This window comes from Vidua chalybeata, chromosome 7, assembly GCF_026979565.1.
Source record: "Vidua chalybeata isolate OUT-0048 chromosome 7, bVidCha1 merged haplotype, whole genome shotgun sequence".
NCBI classification, from domain to species: Eukaryota; Metazoa; Chordata; class Aves; order Passeriformes; family Viduidae; genus Vidua; species Vidua chalybeata.
Genome location: NC_071536.1, coordinates 39,083,788 through 39,102,972, shown reverse-complemented (window position 1 = coordinate 39,102,972; position 19,185 = coordinate 39,083,788). Strand labels below are relative to the sequence as shown.

Below are 19,185 nucleotides of genomic sequence, written 5' to 3'. Positions count from 1 at the left end.
TTTTAGGAGTGTTATTTTTCACTAGTATGTGTGGCACGGATACAATAAAAGACTGTTTTGCAAACCAGATTTTCTGGACAATTTTAATACTTCAGGTCGTATGTATACAGGTTTTTTTGTTTGGGGTATTTTTTAGATAATATCTTGGGAATCTTGCATTTAACATTGAATTCTTTTTATGATTAATCTAATTCTCTTGGGCTTTTAATGGTAGTTCATAAGGAAGCAATTACCAAGCAGTCAGAGAGCAGTTCCCTGCCTGTAAATGACAGAGGTGTGCAAGGTTGATCACTGTCCTTATGGACGTGGAAATGCACGTTTGGTCATGTTTCTGAAACCGCTGTCCATGTAAGGTGCTGTCCCTTTTTTGGCCTGTAGAAGGGCATTAATCATAATCCTTGCTCTGACTGAAGAAAATACAGAAATTACAAACAAATACTGTGGAACCACAATACCTGTAGTTCTCTCAAAATAATGTTGGAGTGTTGGTTTTTGCTTTTAAACTAGGTCTGCCATGTTTGAGTCTTAGTGCCTATTTTTTAATTAATGTTTCCATTGCTCTCCCCAGAATATCTTGTTCAGTAATACTTCCTTTATTCCAAAGTTCTGTTAGAATAATATTTATTACTTTGAACAAAAAAAAATCACATTTGAGTGTCAGACAGTCTTGCATGCTAACATGAACTCCCAAACTGACTGCTCCATGCCTTTCCTTTTCATGACCTTTCTGAAGACTTCAGTAAAGAGGTTTGCTGACATGTACCAGAGATGTGAAGATTAATCAGTGTTTTGAATTTATGATGGTAATCCTGTAAGAAGGTGTTATAAATATGCTTAGGTAATTGAGAAATCTAGTTCTTCAATGATTTTTTTTATAGATTCTGTGCTGGTTAATGCTTTGTCTGCAATACTAGAACTGTTAGTTTTCTAAAATATCAGACAGGTTACCAGCTACACTACATACAATATCTTTAATACAAGTTGCATTTTTTTCAGTTTGTATCCCAATTCAGCTGGACAGCTGGGAAGGTGGCAACATCTACTGCTATAGTAATGACAGTGAGACAAGCATCAACTCTTAACTTGACGTGGCCAGTGTATCGCTTTCCTTGTGAACAGCCAGTGTCTTCATTACTCTTGCAGTAAAATCAAATTTACAGGAAGTATTATATTTGAATGGCAAGCTTGAGTCATTCATATGCCCTCATATATCCATAGAAAACAGCAGGGATTTAACCACTAGAAAAATGTTTGTAATATTTCCTCTTTGCTAATTTTCTCTCCTGTTGATGTATGTTTTCTTAAGAGGAAAAATTTTCCAGTGTGCTCTCATCCTCTCTGAACAAAGTGTGCCAGTCTTTGTTTACAGAATTTATTCTGAAACTTTCAAACTTACTATTTTATAAATCTGTAACAGCACTCAATGAAGAATGTTATGGTGGAGTGTGAGTTCTATTTTGTCTCTTGTCATCTCTTTGGAAAAAAATGGGATGATAAAAAAGCAGCTAAAAATCAAAATATGTATCTTTAAAAGGAGGTCTAAAGCCTTCTTTTTAATAGTGTCTGTCACCTAGGATTCAGAACAGTGAAAAGCCAGGCTTCAGCCGTGGATCGCAGAGTGTGCAATCAAATAAAGTGCTACAAAACGGAGCGTGAGATGGTCCAGACTAAACACGGAAGGCCGATCATTTAGGGAATGCTTCCTGGGCACAGTGACTCCGAGAAAGTGACTTAGTCTTCCTCAAAATGTGTAGGTGCCGGCTAAACCATTTATTATGCATGAGTTGCTGAGCAGCACGTATGTGAAGGGGGGGAGAGGGCGATGGTGTAAGTTACCTGACGCTGCTGGGCCTGGGGGAGCACTCTTTCTCGGAACTCCCCTTCGTTCTGCTCGATCGCTCTGCTGTGGCGGGCGGAGGCCTGGCTGCGGCGGTCACCGTGTCGATCCCAGCAGCAGAGCGTGGCCCCGTTGCCCGCTCGGACACGCCTGGCGCCCGGCAGAGCTCTAATGTGAGGGCGCGGCAACGGCTGGGAGAGCGTCCGGCCCCGCCGACATCCCACAGGCGCTGGCACCGCCCGCGCCCACGCAGGGTTCGTTCCAAGGCAGCCGTAGCGCCGGCGGCTGCTGTGCGGCTCCGAGCCGGAGCTGAGGGCGCGGAGGGCTGAAGGTCGCACGATCCGCGCCCGCGCTGCCTCGGGGCCGGGACCAATAGCGCCGGTGAGAGCGAGAAACGCAGCGCGGCTCCCCCGCGGCCACCGCGCAGTGGTGCGGCCCGCAGCGGGCCGACTCGGCCTGGACCGCACCATGCCGGGAGGCCGGGGGGGCACCGCGCGTGCGCAGCTCCCTGGGCCGTGCCGGGGTGGCCGAGGCAGGAGGCGCCGCGGGCGGAGCGCGGAAGGTGCGGGCGGGATCCCCTCATGGCCGGCCGGGCGGCCGTGCCTGGTGGCCGCGGGGCGCCCGCGCAGCCGGGGCAGGGTCTTGTTTACCCGACACGTGCCACTGGAGCTCGGGGTGACTCCGCCGACCTTCCGAGCGCGTCCAGGCCGCGCTGCTGGCGCGATGGGTTGGATGGGACTAAGCTGCGGGAAAGAGCAAGAGGGAGAGGGCTGCCAGCCGCGTCGAGAATTGCTGTAGCTCTTCCTGTGGGCCTGTGCTGCTGGTTTGTGGATTATGAGAAAAAATACGTAATTGCCAGAGCAGATGATGCTGTGGTGCTGAACGTTGCTCTGGTGACGAATGCTCCCGCTGCTCCTAGCTCCCTCAGTCGATTTATTGATACAGAAACCTCTTGTTCTTAGGTTTGCTTTTCTGAAGTGAGCTCCTGAAAGTCTCCTGATAGTGAGATCAAGGTGCCTTTTTCAGCTCATCTTTCTAGATGTTAAGCTTTCTCTTCGGTTTCTCATAGTTGAAGAAAGTATGTTTATTTTCTTTCTGCAGCTAAGATATGTTATTGATACTACTTCATTTGTATAATGATTTTAAAGAGAGTGGTAGTAAAACTGAGCATCCTGAAGCTAAAGTAGGTAGTATTCAGTGATCTTGTCTTTAACTAAATCGGTGTGCCATACACTGTCTGAAGAGAACAAGTAGTTTGCCCTTACATATGCACCTTTGTGTCTGTGTGTATATGTACCTACCTCTGCCTATGTGTGCCTACATTTATACATACTTACAGGTCCATGTACATACAAACATATGTGTCTGTGTGTATGTTTCTAAGTAAAAAAAAAAAAAAAAAAAAAAAAAAGTGAGTATATATGGTTTTGTTCACGGATGCCTCAGCACTTAAATTATTTGGAATAAAGCACTTATCTACAACAGAAGACTATTATATAAGTTAACTCAATATAAATAGTATTACTGGTTTTTTTCATTATAAACAGCTTATAAGAGCTGTAGGCACTTCATTTTGAAGGCTGTATGCATTTATTCTCAAGAAAGTTGTCTGTGATCTGCAGCATGGGGAGTAACTGGTTGGAATGTACCTCTCTAGGGATTTCCCTGACCTCAGCAGTGTAAATCACTTGTCTGATACAATTTAAACTGGTTCTAGCAATTTTACGTCCTGGGAAAATGCGTGTGAAGTTCACATTGCCTTTTGTTGTTCTGTGTAGCAGCAAATGCAATTTCTGGAGAGGTTCCAGTGCTGATCACCCAATTAATATTCACATTTTGACTTAAATGTTTTAGTCAGTCTGGTCAAGCTTCGGATTGGCAACACAAGTATGTGTTACTGCGCTGATGTTTTGCCATCGCTACTGTTGCTATCTGTGAAAGTAAGCAGAAGAGAGCTCTTGGACAAATTCAAACAAAAAGAAAGAGGATGCAAGCAAGGACAGGTCAAGTGGGAGGACTACAGAGAGATCTTTTGAGCAGTCAGGGATTAGGTTGGGAAGGCTAAAGTCCTGATGGAATTAAATCCAGCCAGGGATGTCAGGGGCAACGAGAAAAGCTTTAATATGTATGTTGGTGATAAAAGGAAGATTAGGAGAAATGTGGGCCCCCTCTGGAAGGAAACAGGAGACCTGGTTACCCAAGATGTGGAGAAGGCTAAGGTACTCAATGACTTTTTTGTCTCAGTCTTCACTGGAAAGTGCCACAAAAAGGCTGTAGAGGGTCTTTTTACAAGGGCATGCAGTGATAGAAAGGGGGATGGATTTAAACTGAGAGTAGGTTTAGATTAGTCATTAGGAAGAAATTCTGGGCTGTGAGGGTACTGAAGCCCTGCCACAGGTTGCCCAGAGAAGCTGTGGCTGCCCCATCCCTGGAAGCATTCAGGGCCAGGCTGGATGGGGTTTGGAACAACCTGGGATAGTGGAAGGTGTCCCTGCCTATGGCAGGGGTTGAAACTGCATGGGCTTTAAGGTCCCTTTCAACCCAAACTGATCTGTGATTTTATGATTCTCTGCTTAAACAATGCTAGGTGAAAAACCTGCCTTTGCAAATGAGTTTTTCTTTCTTTTTTTATTTCCTTCAGAATTTGTCTTGCTGAGGTAGTATGTTTCATTTATGAAACAGGAAAATTAAGTCTGTTAAACTCTTTTTCAGATTTTTATTTTTTCAAATGGCGACATTAATTCACACTTTAGCAGATCATAGTGATGATGTTAATTACTGTGCCTTCTCATCATCGTGCTTGGCTACTTGTTCCTTGGACAAAACAATTCGCGTTTATTCTTTGAGTAACTTCGCTGAGCTCCCGTACTCGCCGTTGCAAGGTCACACGTACGCCGTGCACTGCTGCTGCTTCTCGCCGTCGGGACTCGTGCTGGCCTCGTGCTCCACGGACGGCACCTCGGTGCTGTGGGACACCCGCGATGGCCGCAGGCTGGCCGTGCTGCAGCAGCCCGGGGCCAGCCCCGTCAGGGTCTGCCGCTTCTCTCCTGAGGCCACCTATCTGTTGGCAGGGGCAGCGGATGGCAGCGTGGTTCTTTGGAACGTGCAGTCCATGAAACTGTACCGGTGAGTCCCAAATATTTTTTGACAAATACTTTGCTTTGAGGGAAACATAGTTCAAGCAGTATGCTCTACTGTATATAAGATATGCAGACTTACACCACCGATGGCTATCACAAAGAAACGGGGGTAGGATTTAGGTGACCAAAAGATTATCAGTAGGAGAGAGAGACGTGCTAAGTAGCTTTCTGGTTTTTTAAGTTAAACAACGCGAAGTCAAGAAGCTTTAATTTTTGCAAAGTCATCGTACATCTAAATCCTGATTTTTTTTTAAAGTTCCTTTCATTGATTTAACAGGAGATCAGGATGCATTGCATCTGGTTTCTAAACAGTGGCTCAGCAAACTGTGGTACATAATACACAGTTAGTGGAGCCTGACTGTACGGTGTGCTTTGTATTGCATTACATATAGTAGTATAAATTGTTTAATTACTAGAAGTTTGGAGTCCAGGAAGGTCTTAGAAGCTTGCTGGTAATCCAGCAACCAGAGTTTGGAAACTATGGACCTGTCCTGAAACTGTACATTTTAAGACATAAAGTGACTGAAAGAAGTATTGGTGCTAAATAAGTTAAGCATGAGAGTCAACATTTTGCATAGGTTTCCAAGAAACATTTGAAACAAAGCAGATGAGCATATTTATTAGTGTTGCACAGTTAAAGGCATGAACCTTACAGCTATCTTCAGAGTCCTTCTCTACGTCTCTATCTTTCAGTGAGTTCTTTAGGCCAGTTGTTTTAATCTGTACTTGGGCAAGACATTATTTAGGTTTTAGGGCTTATTATGCAACTAAATTACTCTCTGAAGTTAGAAAAGTAGTTAAGAATTTAAGCAAACTGATGTTTCACTCAGGATTGAGGGAGCAGCTGTTTCTGAAAGACAGAATTGTTTGATGCTGGTAGTCCCCTGTCAAGCATGTCCCTCATTTTGTGGCCTCTTTGCCTTCCGCAGCAGTGATTTATGTGGGAACTGTACAGTTTTTCAAAATGATTGATTATAGTTACTTGAAATTGTGTAAATCTGGAAATTTGTCCATAAATTGTCCAAGACTTTTGCCACCATGTTTTTTTTTTGTAATACATAAAGTAACACTGAAATGCTTGTTTTGTTTTCAGACAGTAAAGAAGTACTGATAACCTATTTTTTCCTAGTTTTATCTTTAAGAAAAATTGGGAAATTCAGTCATTAGTATTCTAAAATCTGAGGGTTTATTTGTTTTGAGACATTACTAGTGAAGAGATTATATTTTTTTATTCAGAATGCTTGTTACTGAAGGGAAAAACCCAGAAATATGAAAACAACATTTCTTATAATTGTATGCTCTTAATACATGCAGTGATGCATGTTTTAGACCTACATTCTAATTTTCTTCTAGTTGAGTGGTGGATGTCTAATGACTACTTAGAAACTATATTGTTATTACAAGCAGAAATTATTCTGCTTTGGTGTTTTCATTGTAGAGAAATAAGAAAAAACTTGAACATTCCGATCCTGTCCCCTTCAACTACTAAAAGTGCATTTCAGAGTGTTTACAACAGTGTTAACTGTTAACAGGCCAACAGTAGTCAACTTTATATCTATTTCGGGATGTGTATGTATTTTCAACTGATGAATATTTTTATTGTGATTTGTAATTGCAGGTAGAAAAATACACATGTCCTGTTTTAAATAGTTGAAATCAGTATAACATAGAAATCATCAAAGTACTTAAAAATTATGTCAGAGGAAGTTAGTTAACCATCTAATGTCAATCCTCTGTTTCTTTTGAAACAGTTGATTGTGTTGATGCTGAAAATGAGAAAACATTTTACTACACTGTTTTGTCACTTGACTAAATATATGGATGGTAATTATAATAAAATTACATAAAAATTGCTCCTTATCTACTCAGCTGTTGTAATTGACAGTTCAAAATGGTGAAGGAAGGTGGCTATTTAAATAAGTTCTATGTTGGATGTGAACAACAGGAAAGCAAGTTGACTTATGTGTGTTTCTTACTGGTTTCTTTTTCCTGTTCAGTAGTAAGTTACAAAACTGATATTTGGCCTATGAATTTTAAATGTATGCACAATGCTATTTATTTTACTGTTGATTTCAGAGCAGAATCTGCAACTTTTGTGTGAAAGAAGGAAAGTTGTAAAGGCTACACTAAAGAAAAAGGATTGTACATATAAAAATGGGAAGCACTGTAGTGGATTTGATAGTATTCTTAATAAAAGAATTAAGGGAGACAATGCTTTTTAGAAGGTCATGGGTCTGATTAGTGTGACACTGAGGAAAATTAAATTGACTTGTCTTCTATAACATTAAGTTTGACACCTGTGGCAGTAAATAAAATTTCTGTCAGTAAAAGAGCATTAGCAGCTGTTCTACAAAGTATGATGACAGAGTAAATAGGACTGACATTTCTTGTCATGTGACTGTTTCTCATGGCTGTGATTTTCTCCCCACACTTAAAGACTCAGCTATGCATGCTTGGCTGGATCTGGTGTCCATTAAAAGGAGTGAGACTCTTTCGATTGAATTTAGGTTATCAGATAATGTAAAGGATGTTAGGTTGACCCCACTTCCTTCCTAAGGGTTGACCACACTTCCATGTCTGCTAGAAATTTTCTTTGAAGATCAGTTTTACAGTGCTTTGGCTGACTTAATTAAAATACAGGATTTCTTTTCCACATTGTTTTCTCTTGTGTACAAGTGGTGCAAAATTAATCCTACATCATAAATCAGGAAGTATTCTACTCAGCTACAGTTTATTGTATGGGCTAGTAAGTGTTCTCTTTTGTCTCTAAAACCAGAAGAATTGTCAGTCTTTTTTCCCCTTGTTTGTGTACATGTAAATCTGTGTTAATTATAATTGTATATTTATCTTTGACTTTTAAAATGTATCTTGCCATAGAATTTTAACAGTGCATTGTGCCTTTTAAGTGTTAAATCCATGCAAATTGTCTTTAGTTTGATAATAATTTTATCACTCAGTTAAAATTATTGCCTTGGGCCTCCATCTCATGTTTTCCTCCTACTGTCAAAGAGCCGGAATGGTCCCCTGTAATGGTCCCTCCTGCAGAGCTTATTTTACTCTCTTTTTATAGTTGGTTTGAGTTTCTCTTTCCTCTGTTAGCTAGTTCCAAAGTGCAAACCTTAGAAGAGTTGCATCAGACTGTATTTGAGAGGTCACTTTGTAGAACTTTACCTACTCTCAATTCAAATCCTGTGTACTCTTACTTTTCAGATCTGGGAAAGTTAAAGGTGGTTCTTTGATGGCTTGTGCATTTTCTCCCAATGGAAACTTCTTTGTCACTGGATCATCAAGTGGTGATTTAACCATTTGGGATGATAAAATGAGATGCCTGTATAATGAAAAAGCACATGATCTTGGCGTTACCTGCTGTGATATTTCTTCACATCCAGTATCTGGTTAGTTATTCAACTCATCAGAGGAGGAACATTTAAAAAAAGAGATATTTATTTCTCCCTAGCTCCTGTTTTCATATTTTTTTTTTTGCCATTGGTGCTTAAGATACAAATGACCTTGTGAAGAGCTGATGTTTTGGAATATTCTGAATATTCTTAAGTAAAGGTTGTGGTCAGGTTGGTGGCAAGGAATGTACTAGGTCAACAAATAAGGTGATAACTTTGAGTAGCTAATTACTCCCATGGGTTTTAGAAGATGCAGTGTTTGATTACCATTCCCACGTGACTCTTTCATACTTTGGTTGCCAAGGAGCAGGACTGGATTAAAACAATGCAGAGATCTCTAAACCTAATAAGCTAAATGCTTGAACTGTGGCATATGAACAGATAGGCTATTTTCCTGCACCTGACTTTGTCATTTAGAGGAATTTGGGGGAGTAATAAGCCCAGAATCTCCCGCATTCCACTAAGATGTTCAAAACTCTTGGAGCTGTTTTAGCATTTGATCACAGTCATTTACTTCTAATGGAGGTTAGGAAATTGGAAAGAAGCCTCTTTGTCAGCTTTAAGATGTAATGCAGCAACTTGACTTAACAAGCTTGTGTATATACTTGTGTGTATACTTTTGTGCTTTCCAGATCTACTATTGAGACAAGGTGATCTTCATAGACATATTTAGGCTTTTGTATTCAGAATACACAAGCTGCCCTTTCAAAGGCCCCAGAAGTTATAACTGGGCGGCCACTTGCATCTTCAAGTGCTGAACTCAGCAGTAAGTACTGCTGTCTGTGTACCACCCTGTCTAAGGAGGTGGTGCAGAGCAGGAAGGAAACAGGAGAGAAGCAGTGGGGAAGAAAGCAGGAGGAACCTGAGGAAGAAGGATGTGAACATACACTTCAGAACAGAGAATTTATGAGTGACAATACCAAATCAAAGAAATATGTGCCCTCTGACAGGTGTAGGATCTTACTTGGTGAAAATACTACACAAAAAACTCCATGTGAACTAAGAGTTACATCTGAGGGCAAAAAATATGTTGCAGCTGAAACAGATTGGAGTGTAATTTCCACCACTCCATTTCATATTGAGATTATTCTCTTGGTTTAAAAATTACAGCCTTCTCCCAAGATAAAAAGCAACAAAGCAGGTATTTACTGCACTGTGGATTTGTTCTGGCTGATTAATGATAATTCTTGATTTTTTAATCTATATATTATTGAAAGTCAACGTATTTCCTTTTGTGTGTTGCTGTTTAATCATCAATGGTTGAACCTTCTGGGATTTTTGGCAGATTTAACACATTATGAAATGCATACAAGTAGTGCTTATCCAGTGCAATTAGAGATAGTTCTAAACTGAGACTCTCTTTACCTGCTTAATTCAGAGCAAGTTTTGATCCAGAGTGTCTGATAGGTTCTTTGTGCTTTAGGCTGTAACAGGTGGTTCTTCTGCCTTTGAAATGGATTCAGTCACAGTTGCCTAGGAGCTCATGGGATCTAGAGCAGTTGTGGTGGAGTTGTGGTGGAGTTTGGTACTTCACCAAACTTAAGGTGGATTTTGGTACCATCTTAAGGAATATAGGTGAGGTAAGGAATAGAGGCAGGCTCCTGAACTTTAGGAAGGCAGACTTCCAGCTCTTCAGGGAGGTTGTCAGTGGAATCCCCTGGGAGACTGCCCTCAGGGACAAGGGAATGGAACAGAGTTGGCAGATCTTTAGGAAAGTCTTCTACTGAGTGCAAGAGTCAGTGGTCCCCAGGAGTCAGAAATTGGACAAGGAGGACAAGAGACTTGAATTGCTGAGTCAAGAATGCTGGTCCAACAAAAAGGCAAGAAGCAAATGCACAGGCAGTGGGAACAAAGACATGTAACCTGGGAAAAGTATAGAGATGAATTACAGTTGTGTAGGGAGGGGATGAGGAAGGCCGAGGTGAAGCTGGAACTGAACCTGGTAAGTGGTGCCATGTTCACAGCCTCTCTTGGCAGGGCTGCTCTCCACCTGTTCACCCCCCAGCCTGGATTGTTACTGGGGATTGCCCCAATCCGATTGCCGCACCAGCACCTGAGGTTCCCATGGGCCAGTGCTCGAGCTTGTCTGGGTCCCTCTGGGGTCCTCCCAGATCCTTGTCCTTCTTGTGTCCCCTGCACCACTCAGCTTGATGTCATCTGCAAATTTTATGAGGGTGTGCTTGCTTCCTTCTTGCTGCCTATTAAATATCTAAATTAAGATATTAAATAGCATTGATCCCAATACAGAACCCTGAGGGACACCACTGGTCCATTGGGACTCTGAGCCATGGAGCACTACCCTCAGGTTGCAACCATCCAACCACTTTCTTATGCATCTAACAGTCCACTCGTGGAACCTGATAGTTCAGAAATGTTCATAGCCACTGAATCAAGAAGGGAAAGCTATGAAACTGTTATTGTTGTATTTCACACTTAATGCAGTATTTACTGAGTGTTTGGCTGGACTGCAGTCATGAAATGTCAGCTTATAAAAGTGAAAAGTTAAATGTGTAAAAGTATGAAAATTCCCTGTCAGATACTCTCAAATTTTGTACATGTGTATATGGTTAATTTTGAGAATTGTGGAACTGTAGTAAAAATGCATATAACCATATAATTTAGATTTAAAGAATCTAGCAGTATAATCAGAGGATTTAAACATTTCCCACCAATAAAACTTAAAACATGAGCACAGCTCTGGTCTTAATCTACTTATTCAGAAAAGAGTATAATGATTCCTATTCCTTATGTCCAAACTGTTTCAGAACTTCTGCAATTATTTTTATGCTGATGTAGTTTACTGATCTGCTGTTATTTTCAATGTTTCTGACTTCCACTTATATATTTTGTTTTTATCAGATAGTGAAAATGGGTTGAAATACTTCCAGATGGCTTCCTGTGGACAAGATAATCATATCAAACTCTGGCTTATTTTGTTTGCAGATTTCTTAGGTTTGTATAGAAATGTTTTTTGAATATACCAATGTCTTAGGTCTTTAGTGACAATTTAAATTGAAAATCAAATTTATACTACTGGATTCACAGCCAAACTAACCACAAGTTGAAAGTTTTCTTTTAATGGTTAGCTGGAGAACAGCTATGGCATCCAGCGCTTTGTGATGTGGGGCCATGCAGATTGTATTTAGCAATCTATTTATCAACAAGTATTGAAAGTAAAGATTTAAAAAAAATTCTGCCGTGGCCTTTCAACAGGTTGATAGGTTGAAACCTCTTAATCTGCCTGGCCAGGGAGAGGTTTGTTTTCATGTTTCAGTATATCCTTGAATAAGAGCTGGAGAAAAGAATGTTGGCTCCTGCAAAAACTACAATGTAGAGACTAAGTAAATTGCCAAAAATATCTTCAGTGGGTACTTTTTTGTAATCTCCTTTATATAAAAGTATGTAAGGATTAATATTGTGTGTCCATATACACATTTAATTATCTAAAACCTTGTGAGACATGCTAAGACTACAAAGTGATAAAGTTGGAGATATTCAAAGGAGAAGTTTTCTCTGTGATCTTTTTATCCCCTTTTTTGTAAACAGTATGTTACAGAGTCACATCTTTGGTGGAGCTTTGGGCTTCTTAAAGCAGCTTATGTTATACCTTGTCAAATATAGCCATATGTAATAATTTACCTTTTGTATTTTCAGGTGTTCAGTTAAAATATAAGTGCACACTGGATGGGCACTCTGCCCCAGTTCTGGCTTGTGCATTTTCATGTGATGGACAGATGATAGTCTCGGGGTAAGCAGCACTTTGTTGAAATGTCTGGCTGTCCAGGTTCATGCTTCAATATTGTAAAATAGAAAGTTCAAAAGAGTTAAAGATTTCTAAATATTTATTATCAATAATTAAAAAATAGTTCTGTGACCTCTAGAGCTGTTGAAGTGTCTTTACAATCAGTCTGTGTCTTGTAGGTGATTGAGTTTGAAATCTTGGGTTGTGGAAAAGGTTAATGAAACACTTTCCTTTTCCTTCTCTGCATCATTTTAATGTCAATGTATTTTTTTAAGGTCTGTGGACAAGTGCGTCATAATCTATGAAACTGTAAGTATAGCATAATACAGGATCATGTGTTGGGGTGTTGCCTTTAAATATAAAAAGGCTTCTGCAGTGTTGTATCAATGAAAAAATACTAAAGAATACAAATGATACTAAACCAAAATATTTACTGTGCATTTGGGGGCAGGAGGGGAAGGAGTCTAAGGAAAAATATCTCCTGAGAGTTGATCAGTCTTTCTCACTTTTTATTTACATTGTGAGCATTTGTCAATTGATTTCTCTGCAGTAGGGTGTTACTCAATTAATTCCATACTTACGAGTGTTACAAGATTCATATTGAAGTGGAAGGATATTTTTCTTATCCTAACTTTATCTTAGCTTTCAAAGCAAGGAAGACTGTACCTTTTGACATAAAATCAGGAATGGTGAACATAGAAATTTTGTAGTTAGTTATATGTAAAGTGCACATAAAATAGAAGCATAATAAAGAATTCAAGAGAATTTTTATATTAAGTACAATGTCTTTAAAACCTATTGTTTAAGCATTCTCTGTAATAACATTATCTCCTTTATGATTCACTTGTAAGTGGTATATATACCTTTAGTACTTTATAGTATTAAAAAATAATAATTTTGCTGGAAATGAAGGATGAACAAATTTTAAACTTCTTCAGTTTGCTCAGCACATACTTGTTGTATTGATACAATTTTAAAATTAGCATTAAAGTTTTTCCTCAAAATCACTAATACGATACCTGCACAGTTTTTGGCCCAGCTATTTTAGTAGTTTGACGTTTAGACAGGTATGTAAGATGTCCTCTAGAGTTCAGGAGCCTCAGAAAATTGGAAGATGAAGGAAACCACAGCCTAAATATTTCTTAATACTGTTCATCAGCTTTTATGGCCTTAGGTTTTTATCAAATGGGACAATAACTTTTCTAGTTCTGAAATTCTCCTTTGGAGATACTCAAAACCTGCCTGGACACCTGCTCTAGGTGATGCTGCTTTAGCAGCGGGGTTGGACTATATGATCTCCAGAGGTCCCCAACCGTCCTGTGATTCTGTGGGGAAAAGTAGGGACAATAAACTTTTCTGGGAGGGAGAGAGATTTCAACCTATCTTAGGGAACTTTGATCATGTTGGACAACTCGAAATATTGGCGTGCTGACTGATCAATTAGTGATTCAGAATACTTTTGCTTATGATCTTTCCAACCTGTCTGTACCTGTCAAATAAATGCTATTTTTCATAGGAGGGAGAATCTTTCTGTAATAAATTAAAACTGCCAAAATTCAGGAATTTAATTTTTTAGTTAGTATTTAGTGGCCAAATAGAGACTAGGCCAAATAGGTGTGGTTAATTATTGGTCCAATTGAAGGCTTGTGGGTTGACCCCCCACAATTACCCTTTTGGTCATTTCTAATACAAGATTTGTAGAAGAAATGTCTTTATCTACACAACCAACCAGCCAATATGGATTTAATTCAGTCAGTGTTTCTGGCACTCTTCTCCCTGAATGTTCCATGCTGGCTGATTGTGCAGGGGAACAGTGCTTCAGGGAATCGAACAGGGGCTTAAAGCAGGAAATTCAAGTTGTTTTTCCTACTCTGCTGCTGATCAGCTTTGTCAAGGTTGTGTAACTTCTCTGAAGGTACCTTCTGTCACCTTTCAAGAAGCAATATTCCCTGTTTTGAAAGGAAGCAAATAAGTGAAGAAACACTTTTTTTATTCTTTAAGATTTAAGATCACAAAAACTCTTTTACAGAGTACTGGCAATACCCTTCATACTTTGTCTCAGCATTCAAGGTAAGAAATCAGCATGATTATTCTGTTTAATAAATAAAATAAATCCTTTTCTAATGAATTTTCAGACTTTTTTTTTATTTGTAGATATGTTACAACTTGTGCTTTTGCACCACATAGTCCCTTACTTGCCACAGGCTCAATGGATAAAACTGTGCACATATGGCAGCTTGACCTTAAGCAACCCTGTGCAGGTCAGTGTGTGAAGTATTTGAAATCTGTTCTTTTAAATTCAAAACACCTTCTGAAGATGCAAAAATCCCTCATTCTTACCTGCACTTAATATGTAACATCAGGATTGTGTGCATGCTTTTTAGCTTCTAATTAACCTGATTAGTGCCCAGAAGAGGTATTCTCTTTTTGTTATTTTGTAAAGAAAAATATACTAGACATACCTTAATTTTATTAATTTGCTATATCTGTTTTTCTGATATTTGCAATTGCTTATTCTTTGGACAGCATTTAAGAGATGAATGTTATTGCCAGAGTGTTGAAAGTCTTCTTAGACACCCATAATTTGTGATGAGTTGAAAATATGCTAATTGCAACTGTAATTGTCAGTTACCAGTTGTTATAGGTGAAAAACTAATTGTACAAATTACATTACTGCCATTAATATAGGATAACAAATGGGACAAATTACACCAGCACCTAAAATTTATGGAACAAAGGTACAGATTTTCTTTGTTCAAAGCACAACAGTAAGTTTGGATTTTGGTGTGCCTTCTAAGGACATGCAAGATGATTCCAGTGTGTAGCACTTTTCTAGTTATTTGTTCAATTCAAATTTGACAGAGGTCTAGGCATCTAAGATATTAATTCCTCTAAACTTTGAAAATTCATAGGTAAAAGGTAAACCCAAATTACTGCCTTCCCTCACAAAGCAATGTCTAAGAAGCATTTATTTTCTAAGATGAAGAATGTGTAGTACTGAGAACACTTAAAAATGGGATCTATTAATGACATTGTTTCTTTGAACTGAGAATTTCATTGTTTTTTTTGCTTTTGGGGGGTTGTGGTGGGTTTTTTTTTGTGGGGGAGGGGGGATGGTGTTGTTTGTTTTTAATTTGGTTTTTTGTTTGTTTTGTTTTTTAACTCTTTTTAATTTTCAAAGGATATACTGTAGAAAATGAATCAAAGGTGGCTGTTGAGGACTGGTCAGAGGATGATGTTTCAGCCTGGCTCTGTGCACAGGATTTAGCAGACTTTGTTGGACTTTTCAAAATGAATAATATTGATGGCAAGGAACTACTGAATCTTACTAAGGAAAGTCTTGCTAATGAATTAAAAATTGGTAAGAGTATTGAAATCATAATAGTTTTTAATCTCTAGAGTACTTTGAAATGTTAGAATGAAAGCAAGTTAGGAGTTCTATACATGGATTTTTCCCCCTGAAAAGCCTTCTTTTATTTCATTTCCAGGGCTGTTAAAAACCCCCTTATGTTACATTGTCCACACTATTCCTTTTTTTTGTGTGTGTGTGTTGCTCATACCTGGAGACATACAATGCACTTCTACTAATGATGCTGTTAAATGGTCTTACCTGATTTTGTTTCTATTTTCCTTGTTCAATCTTGTATTATTAAGCCGTGGAAAAGGAATTTCAGATTTTCTCTATAATTTGTGTTTCTCACTTTGGTAAATAGGGTGGTCTATAGTTTTTCCTATCAGTCTGCAGAACTGCCATGTTTGGAATTGCGGGTGTTCACCAATCTTTAACTGAATCAAACAGTGAAATTCCTAAGCATGCATTTGATTATGACTTTTGGTAAGGACCAAGCAAAGCTTGCCTGGCTCAGACAATTTCTAATGCATCAGGTTCATACACTGTCCTATTGCTCTATTGCAAAACTGTGATTATTGAAAACTGTGATTTTAGAAGGAATCAAAAGATAGTAAACTGCAGTGGAACTTTCAAAATACAAGTTCTCTATTAATTTTGATGGTCAGATTTAGGTGTAAATTAGGTGCTAATCTGTTTGTTAAAGTGAGGTCAAGTATAACAAAAGGCTGAATGAGGTAAGAAACCTTTTAAAAAGTACAGTTGGATATTGTTCGTTGTAGGAAGACTGCTCCCTTTTTGTGTGTGTGTGGAATTGGTCTATATTGGATCATATTATCTCTGTGTAACAGCTGGCTTTGTTGAAGTATAGAAATAACAGAAATGCTGGGAATCTGTCAGGAATTGTCATTCATGAAAGACACTTGGCTTCCTCAGTTTATGCAAACATTTTCCTTAGCATTGAAGTAGCCTAAAACTTTGTTGCAGCAATTGCCAGCTGAGGCTAATCAGATAATGCTGACTAGAATGTTCTGTGAGAATTGAATGTAGTGTAACCTGCTACAAAGAGAGTTCTCTGTGGGGAAAGAAATCAACAGAAGTGTAGAAATTATGGCCTCATATATCTGACTTGAAAAATTGCTCTCTATCTGCCATAGCTCAAGTATTTACAAAATAGGAAAATACTATTTGCCTAAAATCATCATTTTCTGTGTTACTCAAGTTCCTGTTTAACTAAATTTTAGGTGTCTAGCACCATACAAATGCTTGAATGAGCATGTCCTTTCTCTCCTTGATAACCTGTTTTCTTTGCTCTGAGACTGTAATGTAAGATCTTGCTAAAGATCTCTAGAAGTTCTTCAGTCTTAGCAGTTTGGAGGACATCAGCGTTCTTTTAAAAACCACAGGCTCAGGCACCTTTCAGCTGTGCCTTTGTAAGCCCTAGACAGCAGTGCTGTAGAGCAGGTGTAGTGTAACAGAGGTGGGTATGACCAGGCGTGTTGAATGCCCGTGAAGGTAAGGGAAATCCAGTCTGTTGGAGGTGCTGGCAGCACCTGTGCACAGCTGTACCTTCCCACTGGCACTGCTTTGTGTCCCATGGCAGGGTGTGGCTGCAGGGCAGTGCTGCACTCACACTGTGTAAGTCCACTGCTCTGCCATGGCTCTGATGCACTTGCACTGGTTTTACTGATTGTTTTCATTACTACCCAAGTTCCTGTTGCACAGCAGGAGAGAGAACCTGTGGCAAAGCTGACTGGAGTGGGAGCAAGGCCTGGCTGCAGGCTTTTGTTCTAGGAGGTGGTGAGATGGAGCTATGTCTCCTGCAACACAGCTGCTGACTATTCCAAGACCTGACCTCTTTGCCTTACCTGTCTGTGCTGTCCACTTCATGTACAAATAATTTTTCAGAGTCTCTAGGCCTGCGCAGTAAAGTTCTCCAGAAAATTGAAGAACTGAGGATGACAATGATCTCAGTTTCTGTTCCTGATGAGTTCCTATGTCCTATAACAAGAGAGCTTATGAATGATCCTGTCATTGCCACAGGTATGTCTTTACATGACGTGGATTAAAACTAATTACTTGAGGGTAAAGATAGGCCCATTTTTGTGATCCCACACCTATTTTAACATCAGACCTAGAAAGATAAACTATTCTAAATAGCTGTTGCAACAAACCAGAATTGTGATAAACATTTACTTTGCTGAATTACAGCTCTAATATGGAGAAAAATACTGTATCAAGCAACTTCTTCCTTTTCTTAATGTGCCTCCCTTTATGTGCCTCTGTAAATATAATAACAAGCCTAATTACAGTGTTGGCTCAGTAAGTGCAAAATGGAATTGTGCATTCAGTGGGGCGAAAAGCAAACAAATCAAATCAGCTCCCCCCCCCCAAAAAATCTCAAAAAACCTCAGCCTCATTACTATGCTTAGCACACCATCTATAGGGCACTTAAAAATTTGTACAGAATGAGACTCCTTTAAATGCAGCAGCCATTGGAACCATGATATGCCAGCAGCATAAGATGATACGTAGTTAAAACATTTTATGAAGAACTATTGTTTTGTAGTTTTATTCTTGGGGGGGAGAGGGAAGGAGGAGCATACAAACATCAGAAGATCAGTATAATTTTTTTGTTGCTCTGTAAACAGTAACTAACTGCATCCAGTTCTGAGGTATTAGGGCAGAGAATTAAAATGGCCAAAATAGGAAGACATTTGCTAACTGCTGGAGTGGTAGTTGCTTTATTCTCCTTACTCAATAAGGAGTAAGGAGACAAGAGGAGGGGCATAGGGCCCGGGTTTGTATTCCACCACAGATATTCCTGGTGACTGACACTTAGCTGGGGCTTAATTTCTGTTAAGGATCAGCTGGTTCAGCTACCAACTCTAAGAGCTGAAGTTCTGAACCTCGGCAGGTGGTGAGGGCTCCATACAGGCGCAGCTCAGGGCTGCGTAAGCCAGGTGGACTGTTTAGCAAAGCAGCAGGCTTTAGCTGTGTTAGGCAATTGATGGTATTGAGCTTTTACTTCACATTATGGATCATTCAAACTGAAAAAAAAGTCTTATTTAACTTTTGCGTAATATATTTTGGTGCTTTGCAGGCAGAGAGATACAAGAAACTAGCCAGAACTGTTTATATCCACAGTGAAGATTTCACAGTGTACTTATTCTAGAGCTCAGTTTTCCTATTTGGATGTATTTCCTTACTTCCCTTTTACATTTAAACAGCTAACATCTGCACAGTGCCACAGTGCCCAAGCCTCTGTAATATGAGCTTTTTTTGATGGTTTCTTTGCAGATCGCTATTCCTATGAAAGGGAAGCAATGGAAAACTGGATCAGCAATAGACGATCTAGTCCCATGACGAATCTTCCTCTCCACTCTCTTATGCTCACACCAAACAGAACACTAAAAATGGCCATTAGTCGCTGGCTAGAGACTCAGCAGAAATAGTTAAACCACTTAATTGTGAAGGTGTTTGTTAAGATTATTTGAAATTTTATGCAGCTGGAGGAATTAATTGTATCAGAAACAAATGGAAAGAAAAACTTGTGTTTCTCTTCTATCTGTGGCTGGTTAAACCTTCACTGGTGGAAACTCCCAGAAGACCTTTAAGTTCCTGGTAGTTCTACTTTGTGGTATTTCTGTTTAAGAATCAAGTACTCAAACTCAGTTTTTCAAATAAAATTTTCTTATAATTTTTACTATGTTTATGAG

At 39.3% G+C, this 19,185-nt stretch overlaps 1 protein-coding gene across 9 annotated transcripts; it reads left to right on the top strand.

Annotated features, from left to right (window-relative positions):
- The first annotated feature begins 802 nt into the window (after window positions 1-802).
- WDSUB1 (WD repeat, sterile alpha motif and U-box domain containing 1) lies at window positions 803-19,172 on the top strand. 9 transcript variants are annotated; one of them, XM_053947958.1, is made up of 12 exons: window positions 2,372-2,399; window positions 2,800-2,915; window positions 4,550-4,963; window positions 8,188-8,372; window positions 11,235-11,327; window positions 12,030-12,123; window positions 12,393-12,426; window positions 14,147-14,187; window positions 14,272-14,378; window positions 15,299-15,478; window positions 17,375-17,509; window positions 18,767-19,172. In XM_053947958.1, the coding sequence occupies exons 3-12, from the start codon at window positions 4,566-4,568 to the stop codon at window positions 18,919-18,921; spliced, it is 1,422 nt and encodes a 473-aa protein (XP_053803933.1). In that variant the 5' UTR covers window positions 2,372-2,399; window positions 2,800-2,915; window positions 4,550-4,565; the 3' UTR covers window positions 18,922-19,172. The 9 variants fall into 9 exon arrangements, with proteins under 9 accessions (XP_053803934.1, XP_053803938.1, XP_053803936.1 ...); XM_053947959.1 differs by lacking the exons at window positions 2,372-2,399; window positions 2,800-2,915 and adding an exon at window positions 803-1,750 and having other exon boundaries at window positions 4,909-4,963; XM_053947961.1 differs by lacking the exons at window positions 2,372-2,399; window positions 2,800-2,915 and adding an exon at window positions 2,148-2,218 and having other exon boundaries at window positions 4,909-4,963.
- Window positions 19,173-19,185: the final 13 nt, after the last annotated feature.